Source organism: Dunckerocampus dactyliophorus, chromosome 13 (genome assembly GCF_027744805.1).
Source record: "Dunckerocampus dactyliophorus isolate RoL2022-P2 chromosome 13, RoL_Ddac_1.1, whole genome shotgun sequence".
NCBI classification, from domain to species: domain Eukaryota; kingdom Metazoa; phylum Chordata; class Actinopteri; order Syngnathiformes; family Syngnathidae; genus Dunckerocampus; species Dunckerocampus dactyliophorus.
Window position 1 is genome coordinate 30,363,811 of NC_072831.1, and position 18,557 is coordinate 30,382,367.

Here is an 18,557-nt window from a genome sequence, read left to right on the forward strand (position 1 = left end):
ATACTAGCACTTTTTCCCCCCAACCTAATTTACCAAAATGACAATTTGTTTTTTTTGTTGTTTCTCACGATATTACAACTTTAAAAAACAGGTATTCTTCTGGAATATTATCAACTTTATGCTACTAAAATGATATTATTTTTTATCATAACTTTTTTCTTGTTAGAATACAATTTTTTTTGTCTTAATATTTTGACTTTTTTCTCTTCAAATTACGTCTGTTTTTTTCATTTCTGCAGGGGTTTTTATTTATTACATTTTATTCTTATAATATTATGATTTTATTCCCATATTTTGACTTTATTCCAAAAGTAGTACAACCTTTTCCCCAACCTAATTTACCAAAAAATAACTACTTTATTTTGTTTTGTTTCTCGTATCACGACTTTAAAAATGTTGTATTTTTTCTTGAATATTTCAACTTTATGCTGCTAAAATGACATTATTTTTCCTTTGAATATTATGAGTTTATTCTAGTAAAATTGCGACTTTTTTTCTCGTTAGAAAACTTTGATTTTCTTCATATTTTGACTTTATTTTCGTATAATTACAGCTGTGTTTTCATTTGGTTTTTTTTGTCTTTTCTAAATATTCCTCTCATAATATGATGAATATATTCCCATAGTATTTTGACTTTATTTTGACTTTACTTTTCCCATGACCTAATATACCAAAAATGCCAACTATATTCCTTCCTTTGTTTGTTTTTCAAAACATTACGACTTTAAAAAAAGCATTTTTTTTCTTGAATATTGCAGCATTATGCTACAAAAATGACATTTTTTTCATATTAAGTTATTTTCAGAAAATGACTTTTTCTTGATAGATTGCAACTTTTGTTCTCTTAATATTTTTCCTTGATTCTTGTAAAATTAATGCTGATTTTTCCATTTGTGCATTTTCTTACTTTTGTTGGCAAATTCTGTTTTTAGAGTAAAACATCCCCGCGCCGCACTGCGGACGGTAATTGACAATGTCAGAGTACATGGTGGCGAGTTCATGTTTCCCCGCATTGAACCGCAGCTCCCCTCGGTGCTGGCGGCACTCGTGCAGCACCAGACCGTGACTCTACCGCAGCTATGCTTGACTGTGGACAGGATATAATTGTCTTGCTAAATGTCAGTGGCTACCATGTGCATGCTGCATGGTGAGGTAGTTGAATGGGTCCAGTGTTGGTCCTTTACAAGATACAGTGGCACAACAATGCTTGCTGAATTGTGAGTGCTGTACTACTGTAATACTATAGGCAGTATCATATACAGTATAGCAGTGTGACACCTGTGGTTGTTTGTATGTCTTGTTTGTTTGTCTCTCACAAGCTTGTTTTGTCCCCCCCCCCATGTCCAGATCCCAAGGATAACTCGTTCAGCCGCTCGCGTAGTTCGAGTGTGACCAGCATCGACAGAGAGTCCCGAGAGTCTGTCTCCTCCTTTTGCTTCTGCGAGACGTTCCCCAGGAAGTGTGATAGCCTGCTCAGCCCCTGTGTGCTGGTGGGCACCACCCAGGGCGGTGTCATGATGGTGGCCGTCAGCCTGCCCCCCAGCGGGGACCAGAGGCTGCTGCAACCGGTCGGCATCTCCTCCTGCGGTGAGTAAGCAAGAGGCGGAAAGGAGCGTGGCGTGGCTCGTGCAAACGCTGTCTTTCCATCCCCAGGCACCGTGGCCAGACTCAAAGGAGGCATTCTGACCATGGCCCTGCTGGATGCCGCCGGAGGCCTGCTGCCCTCCTCCCATGAGCCCTGGTACGACCCCAACGCCGCCGACGATGAGAAGGAGAAGTGCAGGAGGCGCAGGCCGTCCTCCCTGCCTTCGTCGCAGGACGGCCAGGACTCTCAGCTCGCCATTCTGTGCTCCGAGAAGCAGGCCAAGGTTGTTGCCATGCCCTCCCAGACGCGCGTCTACAAACACAACATCACCGAGTCGTCTTTCGTGCTGAGGGCCGACGTGGTGCAGATGGCCGGCGCCAACTGCATTGCCTGCTTCTGTGCCAACGGCCACATCATGACACTAAGGTACTTGCAGATGACCGTCGTCGATGGTGGCATCTGTGGTAACGCGCGTGCATCTGCAGCTTGCCCAGTCTACGGCCTCTCCTGGACGTCAACTACCTGCCGCTGACGGACATGCGGATAGCCAGGACCTTCTGCTTCTCCAACCTGGGTCAGGCCCTCTACCTCACCTCCCCCACGGAGGTCCAGAGGATCACCTACAGCCAGGACACCTGCGACAACCTGCAGGTACCGTCACCTCGCTCTCACCTTTGTGCTGTTTGGAGAAGACATCCGTCGTGTTGGAAGTAACATTTTAGCACAGTTTACTTGACAAGGCTCTTATTTCCTAAATTTCAAAACTCATTCTATACAAACTGTAATAATGATGTCGAGTGCATGAGAAAGTGGAAACGTAGCTCTTTTTGACCGCATGGTTGTGTATTGCACAATACTGCAGCAGCAAAAGAACCAATGTTGCAATCGTGTTGTAATGAAATGTCAGCACCAAAGGAGCCATTTCTATGAAAACATGGGCGACCCGTCTGTGTGTACCAACTCAAGTCCTGGTCCAACTGTTCTTCTTACTACTAAGAAGGCAAACAGCTGGGTCAGCATGAATGGCACTGATGCTGTCACTGATTGATGACTTGACGAACAGCTTTAGTGCAGCCAACATTGTAAAGCGCATGCAGAGCTAAATAAAGCTGGGGATACTTCCCATGCAGCTACTGCTGTCTTGTGGAGTTAATAGAAAAGCTACATCAACAGGTCGCCTACAGCCACAGAACTGCAGCTATGGTTATGTACCTTGGTAGACCACGCACCCGGCGACGCTGCGGTGAATTGATGTCTTTTTTTTCATGAAGGAATGCAGCAATGAAAGACTTGTCTTCTGTGTTGTAGGAGATGCTGAGTGAGTTGTTTACTCCCGTGGAGACACCCGAGGCTCCCAACAGAGGTTTCTTCAAAGGCCTCTTTGGCGGAGGAGCTCAGTCTCTGGACCGGGAGGACCTTTGTGAGTACCGAGCAGACCCGGTTGGCGGTGCAAACCCGTACCAACGCCTCTGTCCCCGTTCTCCCTGGCAGTTGGCGAAACGAGCGCCGGGAAGGCCTCACGCAGCCTGGCCCAGCACATCCCCGGTCCAGGTAGCATGGAGGGCATGAAGGGTGCCGCGTCGGGCGTCGTCGGGGACCTGGCCCGCGCCCGGATAGCCCTGGACGAGCGAGGGCAGAAACTGGGGGAGTTGGAGGAGAGGACGGCCGCCATGATGGCCAGCGCGGAGTCCTTCTCCAAACACGCTCATGACGTAGGCACCTCTCTACCCGCAACGCAACACACTGGATGAAGACCAGAACCACTCACACAGAACCTCAAGTGCACGAGACCTCACATAGATTGCTTTGTTGTTTTATCAGTATGTCCTGCATGAGGTCATGTCGAAGAGCATTTGAACTCATCTCAACTTTGAATGTCTAAGAAATGGAGAGCGGCCTACTGGTGACGATCATGGTGCCGTTCACCCATCTGAACCATCCGTATCCGTAGCTGTACTCCGAGTGGGCGGGGCTTAAATCGGTACATTATTTGAAGTCTGAAATTGCCATGGAAGGTGCTATGTTGATTTATTATTCAGCTGTATGTGTGCAAGTCATCTGGAAGACGTTATTTTTAATGATCTGTGCCAAGTTGGTGATTCATGCCAACGTCCACTGATGGCAAAGGGAAATAATCTGTCAGCTTTGCTCACTGCAGCTTTCTCAAAAGCAGCGCGTTCAGTACGACAAGCAACATTTTATATCAACACTTTATATCACCAGACAATTTATAAGCAAGCACAAACCTGGCAGTGACTGATGCACGAGCCGCCTTGTGAAATGCACGGCGTACGTTACCAGACAAGTTTAAGATTGCCGCGTATTGAGAGGGGTGTGATATTTGGTGTACCTAATGTTGTGGCCACTTACTGCTGCCAAAGGAAAATGACGTCTGTTTTATGGTGACTTCATCAGGGGTTCAAATCTCTGTGTGGAGTTGTCCATAGCTGGGAATGAGAGTGGTGGCCATTGGCTGCCTAAAGTCAGCTGGGGTAGGCTCCAGCATACCCCCACCACCCTAATGAGGAAAAGCGGCATAGAAAAAGGATGGATTTTTTTAGTACTGTAGCACAGAGTTGGGGTGGAAAAAAAACAATTTTTAGAAGTCATAGTATGAGAAAGAAACAAAAAATAAAGTTGTCATTTTTGGAAAATCAGGTCAGAGACAAAGTTGGGAATAAAGTCAAAATGATGAGGAGAAAATTTACAAAAAGAAAGTTGGGTGGGAAAAAACCCCTGAGGGTTTACAAGAATAAAGTTCTAATATTAAGGGAATAAAGTCATAATAACCAGAAGAAAATGTACAAAAAGAAAGGTGAAGTAGTAAAAAAAACCCCAGCAGAAATGGAATAAAAGCTGTCATTTTCACAGAATGAAGTCCAAATATGAGGAGAAAAAAGTCATATTCTAATGAAAACAAGCTGAATAGAATATACTTAATAGAATCAAGTGAATAGAATAAAGTCAATAGAATAAATCCCAGACGAAGCAGCGTATCTTTCATCTTTACTCTTGTCTTGTCCTCAGATGATGGTGAAATACAAGGACAAGAAGTGGTACCAGCTCTGATGGCGCCGCCTGGCCGAGCACTGTGGACTCTATGAGCGTGCACGTACGCACACACACACACACACACACACACCGGTATGGCTGAGGAGGAGGTGCAGATCCTTTTTTTGTGGGCAGCACAGAAACGTCACCACGCAGCTCATTCTGACAAAACACGATTTCTCCATGCACGGCCTCCCCAAACCGGGAGAAAGGTCTGACGGCGATGGTTGAGTGAAGCACTTAGAAGAACGTTTGGCGTTATGAAGCAACTCCTGCCTTAAATAAGGGCTGGTAGTACCCCCATCGTCCACATGCTCACACTCCGGGCATTACTTCTGGGTGTTTATTCTTAGCATATTACACACACACACACACACACACACTGGAAGCACCCTGAAGATATTCTTCGTGTTCACAGGGCTTTGTTTGTTTATTTTGCTTTTCTTTGCTTTGCATTCTTATCGCCCCCCCCCATGTTGGTATGCTCCCTAGTGGTGGACGATACCGCACTCTTTTGGGGGGTTTTTAACCCATACTTTGGCGGAAACACTTCCGATATCAGCGGGCAACTCAACTCAAGCACCAGACGTGAACGTTAACGACAACGTACTGAGTACATGATATCAACACAATGTCTTAAACACATGTTGCCCCCAACCCCCACCACCACCACCATGTGCCAAAATATCAATGATTGTAGAACAGAAAGGACTCCAGTACCCTTGGAATCGGTAGTGTTTGAGAATCAACACCAGTGCTACTATCCATAGCAACCCCCCACCCCCACCCCACCCCACCAAAAAAAATGATGTTATTGTAGTATGAGAAATAACTCCAGTATCCTTGGTATGAGGTGTATATATGTAATATGATATCTCTTCCCCCTCCCCATACTGTAGTCTGACAATCAACACCAGTATGGGTAGAATTGATATCGCCACGCCTGGTGGAGTTTGGTCCCCTGTAGACGTTTGAAAATTATATTTGTTATCAACAGACCCCACCCCCCACCCCCCGTGAGAATTGGCATCAGTATCAGTAATATTGACAAGTTGGCATCCGTGTCTACTTTGATCCCAGCAAGGATACCTCCTCTTGAACATACATTTCATACCACGAGAATCGACTCCAGTATCGGAAAGCCTGGCATCAATATTTCGGTATCACGAGCTGTTGTGGAGGTCGGTCTTATAAATGATATCACCTGTCAGCATCTTCAATACACATTCCCGCATGGATGACGATGTTGATATCGGTAGTGTTGATATTTCGGTATCGCGAGGCTGTGCTGCTATGCTGCGTTGGGGTGTCTGTTCATCGTTTATTGGACACCAAAGAAGTTCAGTTCACAATCGTGATGATGATTGCTTCGGTGGTGGTGGTGTTCGTTTTTGGAAATGTTTGGAATGAAGCCCCGCTTTCAGCTGTGTTTCCCCCCCACTGAGGTGGCTTTTTGCACTATTTTTTTCTACTATGATTTCTTTCAACGGGGACCAAAACATGCCAGAAGCTATGCTTATTACGTCTACATAGTGTATATCTACGTCTGTCTGTGTCTGCACCTGCCAACTCTGCTCATCTGTTTGGTTGAAATGATATATTTCTATACGAAAACACATGTGTACTTTTTACTTTGGATGAGATGTGAATGAAAATCATTATTATTTTTTTTGGTCGTACGTAACGCTCGTGCTTCATGATCCTTAGTCATCCATGAAGTCGGTCACGTGATGGAACTTTCTCTTTTAACGTGTGGCCTCAGACTTTTCTTCTTCTTCTTGCACATGGACGGATGCATGATATGAAGTGTTTACAAACTTGAAATCACCGGTGTGTTTCCCTCTTTAAAAGCCGTGTGTGTGTTCGTGCGTGTATGTGTCCCGACATTTGTATGCCCAGCTGTTTACATTGTGTGTGGGTGCGCGTGTGAGGGATAATTTCCGTTGTCCACGTCCACGGATGAAAAGCTTTGGGTGCGCTGCAAAAAAGGCTTTGCTTGGCTTCCAGCACTGTGCAAGGCCCCCCCACCCCATCCGTCCATCTATCTTTCCGTCCGTCCGTCCGTCTTCTGGGAGTTGCAGTATTTTCTCATTTTTGTACAGTTTTATTAAAGATGAATTTCCCATGGACGTCCGACTTAATCTGCTGCCACAACCAATTAGACTGTAGATAAGACACTATATACAGACCCTTTCCAAAAAATTAGAATGTCATGGAAAAGTTGTTTCATTTCCATAATTCCATTCAAAAAGTTAAACTTTCATAGATTATAGATTCAGGGCCCACAATTTAAACGATTTCAAGTGTTTATTTGTTTATTTTTACGTAATTTGGGCTTCCAGCTCATAAAACCCACGAAAACAGGAATTCAAAAAATTAGAAAACTGTGAAGAAATCACCATTTACTTCTCAGTTTTTGCAGGAAAAAAAAAGAAAGAAATTAGGATCACATCAAATCAATCAAAATATGGTACTTTCAAAACGATATGTCAATCTTCAATACTTGGTTGGGAATCCCTTTGCCTTAATCACTGCCTCGATGCCACGTGGCATTGAAGCAATCAGCCTGTGGCATTGCCTGGGAGTTATGGAAGCCCAGATGTCCTTGATGCTTGCTGTCAGCTCTTCTTTGTTGTTGGGTCTGGTGCCCCTCATTTTCCTCTTGAGAATACCCCATAGATTCTCAAAGGGGTTTAGGTCCGGTGAGTTGGCTGGCCAGTCAAGCACTGTGATGGCATGGGCATCAAACCAGGTTTTGGTGCTTCTGGCGGTATGGGCAGGGGCCAGGTCCTGCTGGAAGATTAAATTTGCATCTCCATACAGATCCTCAGCAGAAGGAATCATGAAGTCCTCTAAAACATTCTGGTAGACTGTTGCGGCGACCTTGGATTTAAGAAAGCAGAGTTTACCAACACCTGCACCGGACATTGCACCCCAAATCATGACGGACTGTGGATATTTCACACTGGACCTCAGGCAGCTTGGGTTCTGTTCCTCACCCGTCTTCCTCCAAACCCTTGGACCTTGATTCCCAAATGAAAGGCACACTTTACTTTCATCGGAAAAGAGGACCTTGGACCACTGGCCAACAGTCCAGTCCTTCTTCTCCTTGGCCCAGTGGAGACGCTTCCTACGTTGGCTCAGGTTCACAAGTGGCTTGACCCGAGGAACCCGACAGTTGTAGCCCATCTCCCGGATGCGTCTGAATGTGGTGGTTTTTGAAGCTGTGACTCCCGCCTCATTCCACTCTTTCTGGATCTCTGCCAGATTCTTGAATCTTCCCTGTTTGATAATCCGCTGAAGCCCACGGTCATCTCTTTTGCTGGTGCATCTTCTCCTGCCACATTTTGCCCTTCCTCTAGACTTTCCATTGATATGCTTGGACACAGCACTCTGTGAACAACCAGCCTCCTTAGCTATGAACTTTTGTGGCTTACCCATCCTATGGAGGGTATCAATGATGGTCTTCTGGCCAGTTGTCATGTCTGCAGTCTTCCCCATATTGAACCCAATTGAGACAATTGAGCCAAACTGAAGCAATTTAATGACACCTGGGGAAGCCTGTGCAGGTGATTTGAGTTTAGTAGATGATTAGTGTGTGACACTCAGTTTAAAACATTCATGCCCTGCAAAATTTGGGCTGATTTCTTCACAGTATTCTAATTTTTTGAATTCCTGTTTTCGTGGGTTTAATGAGCTGGAAGCCCAAATTATGTAAAAATAAACAAATAAATACAGTCAAACCTGTCTTAGCGGCCACCTTTATAGAACGGCCACCTGCCTATAGCAGCCACTGAAAAATCCCCCGCAGCAAATTTACATGTTATAGACCCTGTGTATAGCAGTCGCCTGTCCAACGCGGCCAGCGGCCACCCATTTTGTCTCCCTTGGTCAATATCTGACCGCATATAGCGGCCAAATTACCAACTCAAGTAGAAGCTTCATGCACGAAAAAGTTTCGTTTTTCAATCAATGACGCCGTCGTGTGTAGACTTTAATTACTGAGTCCTAGCTCAGTCACAATCATTCACAAGATCCACACAAACTGTCAGTTGTTCCACATAAAAAAGCCGTCTTCTTTTGAGCTTGCTATTTCCTGGTCAAACATGTAACTTTAAGAGCATTTGCACCAAAACATTACCGCAAAGTATGCTGGGAACAGGACGTGCTCCCAGCGACGCTACAATTAAAAAAAAACATACGCTAGCATGCATGCGGCAGCGGGAGCAAAACTGAGTTGGGTTGTACTTAACTGAAGTATTTTAGAATGTACTCATTATTTGTTATTTTTCATCAATCCTCATCCACAAATCCATCAAAGTCCTCATCTTCTGTATTCGACACAAACAAAGCCGTCGTCTTCTCCGTTCGCTACTAGTCTGTTAACTTGTCAGTGTTATTCAGCTCCGAAGCAAAGAAGGAAACTTCTCCTGTTGCTTCTGCCAACTTTATTTATTGAACGCGGCCACCAGACAGCAGCTCAGAACACACACACATCTCTCAGCATCGTCTCTCCTTCCTGCTTGCCCACAAGGCAAAGGTTAAACAAGCCCCACTACATAGCTGTCCAGCCAATGCCTGTAAGAAATGACACCGTTTATTTCCTGGTGTGCACTGGTCAATACTGTAATGCCGCTTGTTGTGGGGAAGGAGAGACTCACGTCGCCGATGCACTTTAATGGCTTTATTAACATCGGAGAACACTGCAGGACTTTACATCCACGCCAACATAAACACACTTCCCAACTCTCTCCAAACTCACAGCTAGCACTGAGCCTAGCTCTCCTGCTCGGGACGCCCACCGTCACTTCCCGTCACTTCCCGATGAACTAAAGCTGTAATGACACTCTGCCGTATAAAAAGTAAAATATTAAAAACAAGCATAAGACATTACTAGCACAGCTTTGTTCTGTGGGTGGTGGATATATTCTATCAGTTATTATTAAGCCTCTAGCTTCCTTTTAGTAAGTAAAAACCTTGGCTATGATTGCACTACATTGTCATGTAGACCTACAAAGTACACTTGGAAGAACAAGAGGTGAATAAATGTATTGCAACTGATGTGAAACTGATGAGGGGTAGGATTAAATAAGCTTTGCTTCTTCCTACTCCTTTTTGGACATGCAAAATTGTGAAGTGTACTATGTGATGTGCTACTGTTTGACTCATGCATGTTCAGGATTAAAACCATGAACCATGATAATAACAAGCCTAGTAGTGCTGTACAACTTTTATCCGCAGTCCGCAGTGCCCTCTACTGGTCAACATTATTATTATTATTATTTTCCCCTTTTTTTCTTTTTTTTTTCCTCTACTGGTCAACATTCAAACTGGACGCCAACCTGTCTATAGAGGCCACCTGTCTATAGCTACCACTTTTACAGACTCCCTCTAGTGGCCGCTATAGACAAGTTTGACTGTACTTTAAATTGTTTAAATTGTGGGCCCTGAATCTATAATCTATGAAAGTTAAACTTTTTGAATGGAATTGTGGAAATTAAACAACTTTTCCATGACATTCTAATTTTTTGGAAAGGGTCTGTATATATATATATATATATATATATATATATATATATATATATATATGTGTGTGTGTGTGTATATATATATATATGTGTGTATATATATGTGTGTGTGTGTGTGTATATATATATATATGTGTGTATATATATGTGTGTGTGTGTGTGTATATATATATATATATGTATATATATACATATATGTGTGTGTGTGTGTGTGTATATACACAGAGCCATGTCAAAAAAATTGAATATTGTGTAAAAGTTCATTTTCTTCTGTAATATAATTCAAATGTTGAAACCGTCATATATTCCAGGTTCATTGTGCATGCACTGAACTATTCAAAACCTTTTTTGTCTTAATTTAGATTTTTATGGCATACAGCTCAAGAAAACCCCCAAATCCATGTTTCATACTATTAGAATATTCTGACAGTACTCAGTTACTCAGTCTCAAAGTACTCCGTTGGCTAATTTAAAAATCAGCTAATCAACTCAAAACGCCTGTTAAGGTTCCCTGAGCCTATAAAAACTTGTCAGCCTGGTTCAGATCACAAAACCACAACCATGGGGAAGGCTTCTGACCTGACTGATAAGGAGAAGACCCCTATTCACACCCTCCATCTGGAGGGCAAGAAACAAAAATACATTTCGGACAGAGTTGGCTGTTCACCAAGTGCTGTTTCAAAGCACATAAGAGGAAAGCTTGTTGGAAGATCAAAATGTGGGAGGAAACGCTGCACAAGCAGTAGAGATGTCCAGAAGCTGAAGAAAATTCTGAAGCAGAGCCGCTTCAAAAATTTGACTGAGCTCACAAAGCAGTGGAATGAGGCTGGAGTGGGGACCTCAAGGAAAACAGACGTATCCTAGAAATGGGCTACAGAAGCTGGATCCCCAGGGTCAAGCCACTCCTGACCCCAAAACAAAATAGAAACGTCTGACCTGAGCTTTGGATAAAAAGAACTGGACTGCTGGCCAGTGGTCCAAGGTCCTGTTCTCTGTTGAAAGCAAATGTGGTCTCTCATTTGGAAATCAAGGTCCTAGGGTGTGGAGGAAGACTGGAGAGGCACAGGACAGAAGCTGCCTAAAGTCTAGCGTGAAATTTCCTCAGTCTGTGATGATTTGGGTGCCATGCCATCTGCTGGTGTTGGTCCACTCTGTTTCATCAAGTGCAGAGTCAATGCAGCTGTCTACCAGGAGATCCTGCAGCACTGCATGCTTCCATCTGCTGAAAACCTTTTTGGAGATGCTGACTTCATATTCCAACATGACCTGGCACCTGCCCACAGTGCCAAAACCACTAGTACCTGCTTTACTGACAACGGTATTACTGGGCTGGACTGGCCTGCAAACTCACCTGACCTGAACCCCAGAGAGAATCTGTGGGTGTCGTGAAGAGGAAGATGAGTAACATCAAACTCAACAACACAGATGAGCTGAAGCCCCCTATCGAAGCATCCTGGGCCTCTGTAACATCTCAGCAGTGCAACAGGCTGATTGCCTCCATGCCAGACCAAATTAAAGCAGTGATTCGTGCTAAAGGAGCTGCAACAAAGTGTTGAATACAGGAATTAAACATCATTTTCAGTAGATTGAAATTTCTGTATCATGAATTCCATTTTTTTATTGCTTTGATGAAATATTCTAATTTTTTGACACATGGATTTTTGGTTTTCATGAGCTAAATGCTATAAAAAAAAAATAAAAGGCTTGAAAAAAATTCAGTTCATGTGTAATAAATCTAGGACATATGAAGGTTTATTTTTTTTTAATGATGTTATGGAAGACAATTAAATTTTACACAATATTCTATTTTTTTTTTACATGACTCTGTGTATATATAGATATATAGATATAGATATAATGGAAAATAAATGTTCCAAAAACATATGTACTCGTGCTTCCTGTGTCTTCTAAAGAATAAACTTGCAGAAAGGAGGTCCAACCTGTGATGGATGAGGCTTTTTCATGCGTTTATTCAGCTCATCTGCAGTTAAACGTACTTCCAAAGGCTTCCATCGACGTGTTTTATCAGAAATGCTCACTGAAATAGAAATAAACATGTTTAAGAATAGCGCATTATATTTTTGGTGTTTGAAAGCAATGAAATACAAAGATTTCAAAAATATCAATGGAAATGGAAATATATTTGAAAAATGTATTTAAAATGGTTAGAAACGCTTTTTTGAAAGGGTTTGTACTTTGAAGCAATTCAATTTAGATTTAAAACAAATATGAATAAAAATTGTAAAAAATAAAAGATGTTTTTTCCAATATTTTATAAAAATGTTAAAAGTTTATTTTATGGCAATCAAATTCACTTTTTAAAAGATTTGAAAAAATTGTAAATTGAAATTTTTTAAATAAATTATATAAAAATGTGTGTTTTTTTAATGGTAGAAATTTGTTTTAAAAAGATGATTACAAAAGTTATAGTAATATAAATACACATTTTATTATTTAAATAAAAACATGTATTTAAAATTACTAGACTTTTTTTTAAAGGCACATATTTTAATTGAAATAAAATGTTTGAAAATATTTTATAAAAATATTAAAGGTTTTTACTTTAAGGCAATGAAATTCATTAAAATAATAAATGAAAATAGAGCGTGATATAAAAATGTAAAGAGTTCACAGCAATGAAATCATTTTCAAAAAAATGATTACATAATTTGAAACATTTAAGAATAAATGTTCTAAGTACATTTTAAAAAAATGTTTTTACTTGAAAGCAACTGAATAATTAAAATAAATATATGATTAATAAGTAAATGAACACATTAACACAGTTAACTAAATAAACTAAAAACTATTAAATACTGTAGGTTCATGTAGAAAAGCTCTTCAAATAAATGGCACCGTAAAAACTATTAAATATATTCATTGTCTTTAAAATTATGATACAAATAATATCATTTTAATAATCCTAATAAAATAGTATTTTCAATTGTGGAGCTGATTTGTTTTTTGTACTCTAAGAATAACAGAACATATTTTTAAATGACCACAATAATGTTTAGCAGTGATGTGGAACCTAATTTGACGCTAGATTTGGAATTGTTCATGCATGTTTTCTTGTTAGGAATATTTACTGCACGTTTATGTATTTTTGACCGCTTTTGAAGCTGGCCACATGGCCGTGCATTTCCCAGAATACCCCGCAGGTGGCGCCAAATTCTCAGTGAACTCCCACCACCCGGAGGGATTCAAACGCTACAACAAGGCATCATCTTTATCCACTTCTTCATCAGATTCACGGCAGAGCGGTGGACGGCAAAGTTGGACAAAATAAGACGCGACGAGTGTCACCGGAGAGTTTAAGATAAGTTTTAAAAGCCTTGCTGTTTTTTAATTCTCGCCATTCCGGACCTGCTCGCCGGCGGTCTGGATGGCTCGCTAACGCGTCATATCATGTTTGAACGTTTTTGGCGCAAGACAACGTCTCAAACCGAGTAAACTGTCGAATGATAAGACGATGGAAGCAGCGCGTGGAAAAGCAACTTTTAACGTTGTCCACAGTTAAATGAAGCGTAGGGTTAAGTTGCTAAATCAGGGTTTACAAAAAGACGTCGTCTTCTGGCTGCGATTTGAACTGAAAGTAGTCGTCTCGTGCCATTTTAGCCGAACAGCTTACCTCAAAGAACTTACTTTTCATTTTGGTTGAAAGTAGAAACCCCGTGCTAGCTTCAAGGTAATGCTACATTTCCTCACGTAGGATGTCAAAAGTCAGGGCTGACAAGAGTTGCTAAAGGTCAGGGTGAATTAGAGAGGTCAAAGGTTAGGTTTAGCTGGTTTTAATCTATTGATTTAACAGGGCAGATGTACAGCGCCTATAATTATGCATCTGCTATTAATGCATACTTCTGATGTGGAGATTTGAACGGGGCTAGCATGTTAAGCGGGACTTGAGGGGCTCCAGCGCTGCCAGCAGGGATGAAAAGCACGATGGTGGCCTGTGCCTGAACCTGGTGCACCTTGCGTCCCAGGATGAGCCAGGGCCCAAACCTGGTGCTGGAGTGGCTCTCCAAGCTCCACCTGGCTCAGTACGTGGAGGCTTTTCTGGACAACGGCTACGACGACTTGGAAGTCTGCAAGCGGATCGGAGAGCCCGACCTGGACGCCATCGGGGTCCGCGTCCGGTACCACAGAAACCGGCTCCTGTCCGCCGTGCGGCAGCTGAAGGACGGGGACAAGAGGAAAGCGCCGGACATCTACTTCGCCCTGGAGCCTCCGCACGCCCCGTCTCCAGGGGCGGACCTCGAGATCTTCGGGTTGGGAGGGAGAGGAACACGCCTGCCGTCCTGTCCCGGAAACCACGACCCGGGAGTCATGGACTGTAAAGACTTTGTGAGCTATCCCAAACTGAAGCTGAAGGTCCTGATCAGGGATAAGCTGGCGAAGGATGGAATCGACCTCGGAGGAGCGCCTTCTCCGTCATGTGCCTTTGGGGAACGTCCCACACTCTGAAGGGCGTTTAGGGGATACCTGAGAGCCCTTTCTCATATCGATCACAAACTACATCATGAGGTTGCCTACTGCCACAGAGGTGAGGTGGGAGCCGTGTCCCAATACTTTCTTCTTTTTTCTTTGTTGTGGTAAAGGCATCAGAGGTCAAAGTAAAGGTCATTTCATCCACCAAGCGGTAACGGCTGTGATCGTTTGACCACAAATTCACATTGGAAGCACGCTCTTATTCTGTTAACTCTGTGGTCCGATCAGAAAAAGCATTCTTCAACTATCTGCACAAAAAAATGGTTTGCAACGCATATCCCTCAAGCCTGGCTAACTTTCTGGCAGCCACTTCCTGGTGGCTTGGCTGATATCTTGGCTAACTTCCTGGTAGCTACTTTCCGGTAGCCTGGCTTACTTCCATTATGTTCTCTGAACTTGCAGCAGTTCTCTCATGCCGTGTGTGCGTGTGTTTTGGTATTTGCAGCATTTTCTTTTGCATTGTTTTTGATCCCGCAGCGTTTACGTGATTGCAGCATTTTCACTGTGGTGTGTTGTGTTTGTGTCTTTTTGGTTTGGATGCTTTCTTTCGGTGTCGGGACGTTGTAGGGCCACCACTGTCTTCCACGGTCAGCGGTGATGATCGTGGAAGAAAGGCTGCAATGAGCCAAGATGGATGAGACGGTGGCGATGTGGAGTCGGAAGGTGGCAGGCATGCAGGCCGCCATCACGCATGAACTCAGCAGCTTCAGGCAGCACAAAGTCCACCTCGTCCTCCTCTGCTACTGTTATTCAAATGCCTGCTGCCACCACCAATAGATTTCAGCCCTGTGGTAGACGAGTGTTTGGGTCTCTGCTTCTGCATTTTACGGTGAAATCCATCTTCAACCTTGTCCCGTGTGACTTCCTCACGCACGGTTGCTCCTCACAGGCCTGCAGGATCTTCCTTGTCGCTCACGTAGCAAAAGCAACACGCTGCTTGCGTCGGCCTGAGCAGGAAGCTAACGTTGCTTCCACCATTATGGACGTCCCGTACAAGAGCAGGACTTCAACTCTGCGCTACTGGAAGGACTTTCTTTTTCTTTTTCTTGTCAAATTGCTTTTTTTTCTCACTACAATGCAACTTCTTTCTCTGAATATTTTCACTTTATTCTCGTAAAATTACAACTGTTTTTTTCACTGACCAACTTTCAGCTTTTTTCTTGTAAATGTTCTTCTCCTAATTAGGACTTCATTCCCATAATATCTTGACTTTATTCTCATGACATCTCATAACGTTTTGCTTATTTTGCTTGTTTTTCTTAATATTGCCTTTTTAACAAATAATAAGAATTATTGTTATTATTATGTCTTTTTTTCTTTCATATTTGAACTTCTTTTGACTAAAATGATGTTATTTTGTCCGTAATATTAAGACATTTTGATAAAATGCCAACTTTATATAACGTTTTTCTCTTCATATTTTGACTTTATTCTTGGAAAATGATTTTTCTCACTTTAGTGTTGTTTGTTTGTTTTTCATTTTCTTGTTAAATTACATTTGTAGGATGTGCCACAGGCAGCAAATGACACCCAGGCTGCACTTTGGACACCCCTGGTGTTAAGAAGTGTCTCCTCTAATAGTAGTGTGTGTACGATTTCAAAAGCTTAGAGCCAGCTAGTCATTGAGTAGCATGAGAAGGTGTCTCCAAACTTTTGTCTGGTACCGTGTATTACCGTAAATGCTGAGGAAGTGTAACCTCTAACAGTGTGTTTACTACTTCAAAGGTTTAGGGACACCTAGTCATTGAGTAGCATGAGAAGGTGTCTCCAAACTTTTGACTGATGTGGTATTTTTGGCCATGTGTTTCCATGACTACAAAGCAGCCAATTGGTCCTGTCATTGAGAAGCTTGCTTTTGTTAGCAGTCCGCTCCATGTAAACGCATGAAAACCCCTGCGGACCACACCCCCCCAGTCCTGTGACAAAGGAGGGCAGGCCAAGCAAAACCAGCTGGGGTTCCAATCCCGGTCCAAATGTCTGAATGGCGCCTGGTGAAGTAAGAAGCAGCGCGAGCGGCTGACAGCTGAAGGCCATTCAGACCCGACTCCACTGGCTGGACCAGCGAGAAGCCTTCAATGAAGACGTTTGGAAGTGAAAGGCTCGTTTTGGCACCGTCTTACCTCAGCACCTCCACCGGGGGGGCTGTCAAGACAGAAGGTAGAATAGAAATCCTCTGTTCCAGGGTCAAACTGTGTTATTCATCTTTTTAAGTTGAAACTAACGTTGGACAAAGCAGCATTTCAACAGTCGCAAGCGTAAAAATAAGTGAGTACGGCACAAGCCCTTTAAGAGCTCTGAAGCGTTGGAATTGGCGAGAGGCGCCTGTACGCGGGATCAGACGTGTCATTTCTCATGGTTTCCATTTTTACTACAAATGCGTCGTGTCTTTTTGTGTAGCGTTGCCATTTTGGACTCATTTAACACCCGGAAGACACCTTCTGTGCTGTTTTTACTTCAAGTCCTCTCACATTTTCGTATTAAAACATTTTAGAAAGAAAGAAACAATTGTGTGTAGAGCTGCGAGGGAGCTTTCTTACTTGCTTTCTTTTTCTCTTTCTTTTTTTTCCTTTGTTTCTTTCTTTCTTTTTCTCTTTCTTTTTTCTTTCTTTTCTTTTTTTGCTTGCTTGCTTGCTTTCTTCCTTCCTTCCTTATCATCATATCTTCTTATGTTGATGACTTTTTTTCTCGTTAGAATGCAAATTTTTTTTCTCCTTTATTCTCGTAAAGTTTCAGCTGTTTTTTTTTCCAGAGAATTCTTCTGGGAAATGTTCTTCTGGGAATTTGGACTTTATTCCTGTGATATTGTAACTTTAGTTGTGTTTTATGATATGATGTTTTGCTGCTAAAACAATGTGATCTTATTCCGTCCTGATTACTGATGATTTTTCCGTTTTAGCTCTTGTTTGTTTTGTTTTGTGAAATGCTATTTTTAGAACGTGCTGTAAGTCATTGAGCGTTTGTTTGAGGGTGTCAGTATTCCGTGCATGCTAGCATAACGTCCCAAAGCATCATCAACACAACCTGCAGGGGGCGCCACATGCAGGATATACTTTACAGTCATGGGATTTGCTCATTGTTTATATATATATATATACATACATATACACTAGGTCCCCAACTTACGAACATCCGACTTGTGAACATTCGCGGATACGAACGCAAGCTGACTGGTCTATATTTTATTTTTTTTTTTGCCTTGTAGTAGTCCCATCAGTATTTATACTGCTACTGTACATGCTTGACCAGTAGAGGGCACTGTGACACTGCTAATGGGGCCAACAGGTAGAGGAAGAAGGTGGGGAAAGAGTGTAAAGGAGAAATAGAAAGCTACATTGTTAGTTTTATGATACAACCCGGACAGAGCGTGTGATTAAGGTTTATGAAGAGTTAATAGGCCTGCTTAATTCTACAACCCCCCAGAACACTACCTCTTTTAGAAGTCTAACCACCACCATTTGTCCTTTTTTTCAATAACTCCTCCTCCTCCTCCACCACAACGACGTATGCTGGACCACTCCTCTTCAAAGGTAAATAACATTTATCATTACGTATTATTATATCATTTTTATTGTTGTTTTTTCATTAATTATCCTGGTTTAATATTACTACTATATCCAAACTCATATTTACATACATACACATATACTGTATATGTATACACGTACATGTAGTACCTATATCATTGGTAATATTACCTTTTACCCTACTTAAGAACAATTCAACTTAAGAACGGTTGTCTGGAACCAATTGTGTTTGTTAGTTGGGGACTTAGTGTACAGTATATACACACACATATATATATATATATATATATATATATATATATATATATATATATATATATATATATATATATGTATGTATGTATATGTGTCTGTGTAGGCTCTCAGTCGTACAGGAGTTGT

At 42.2% G+C, this 18,557-nt stretch overlaps 2 protein-coding genes across 13 annotated transcripts in view; both read left to right on the top strand.

The window, feature by feature from the left end:
• Positions 1-6,923, top strand: part of stxbp5b (syntaxin binding protein 5b (tomosyn)) — a 52,142-nt gene extending 45,219 nt beyond the window's left edge. For 11 of the 12 annotated variants that reach the window (XM_054797751.1, XM_054797753.1, XM_054797762.1 and 8 more), the window contains 6 exons: positions 1,348-1,587; positions 1,654-2,011; positions 2,071-2,236; positions 2,894-3,005; positions 3,077-3,297; positions 4,613-6,923. In XM_054797751.1, the coding sequence (XP_054653726.1) occupies positions 1,348-1,587; positions 1,654-2,011; positions 2,071-2,236; positions 2,894-3,005; positions 3,077-3,297; positions 4,613-4,654 (1,139 nt within the window). In that variant the 3' untranslated portion in view covers positions 4,655-6,923. Of the gene's footprint in view, positions 1-1,170; positions 1,176-1,319; positions 1,588-1,653; positions 2,012-2,070; positions 2,237-2,893; positions 3,006-3,076; positions 3,298-4,612 lie in introns of all 12 variants that reach the window. The other variant, XM_054797763.1, reaches the window with a different exon arrangement.
• A 5,858-nt stretch (positions 6,924-12,781) lies between these two features.
• Positions 12,782-18,462, top strand: LOC129193106 (sterile alpha motif domain-containing protein 5-like). Its single transcript, XM_054797764.1, has one exon. It carries the CDS (start codon positions 14,149-14,151, stop codon positions 14,626-14,628), a length of 480 nt encoding a protein of 159 aa, XP_054653739.1. The 5' UTR covers positions 12,782-14,148; the 3' UTR covers positions 14,629-18,462.
• Positions 18,463-18,557: the final 95 nt, after the last annotated feature.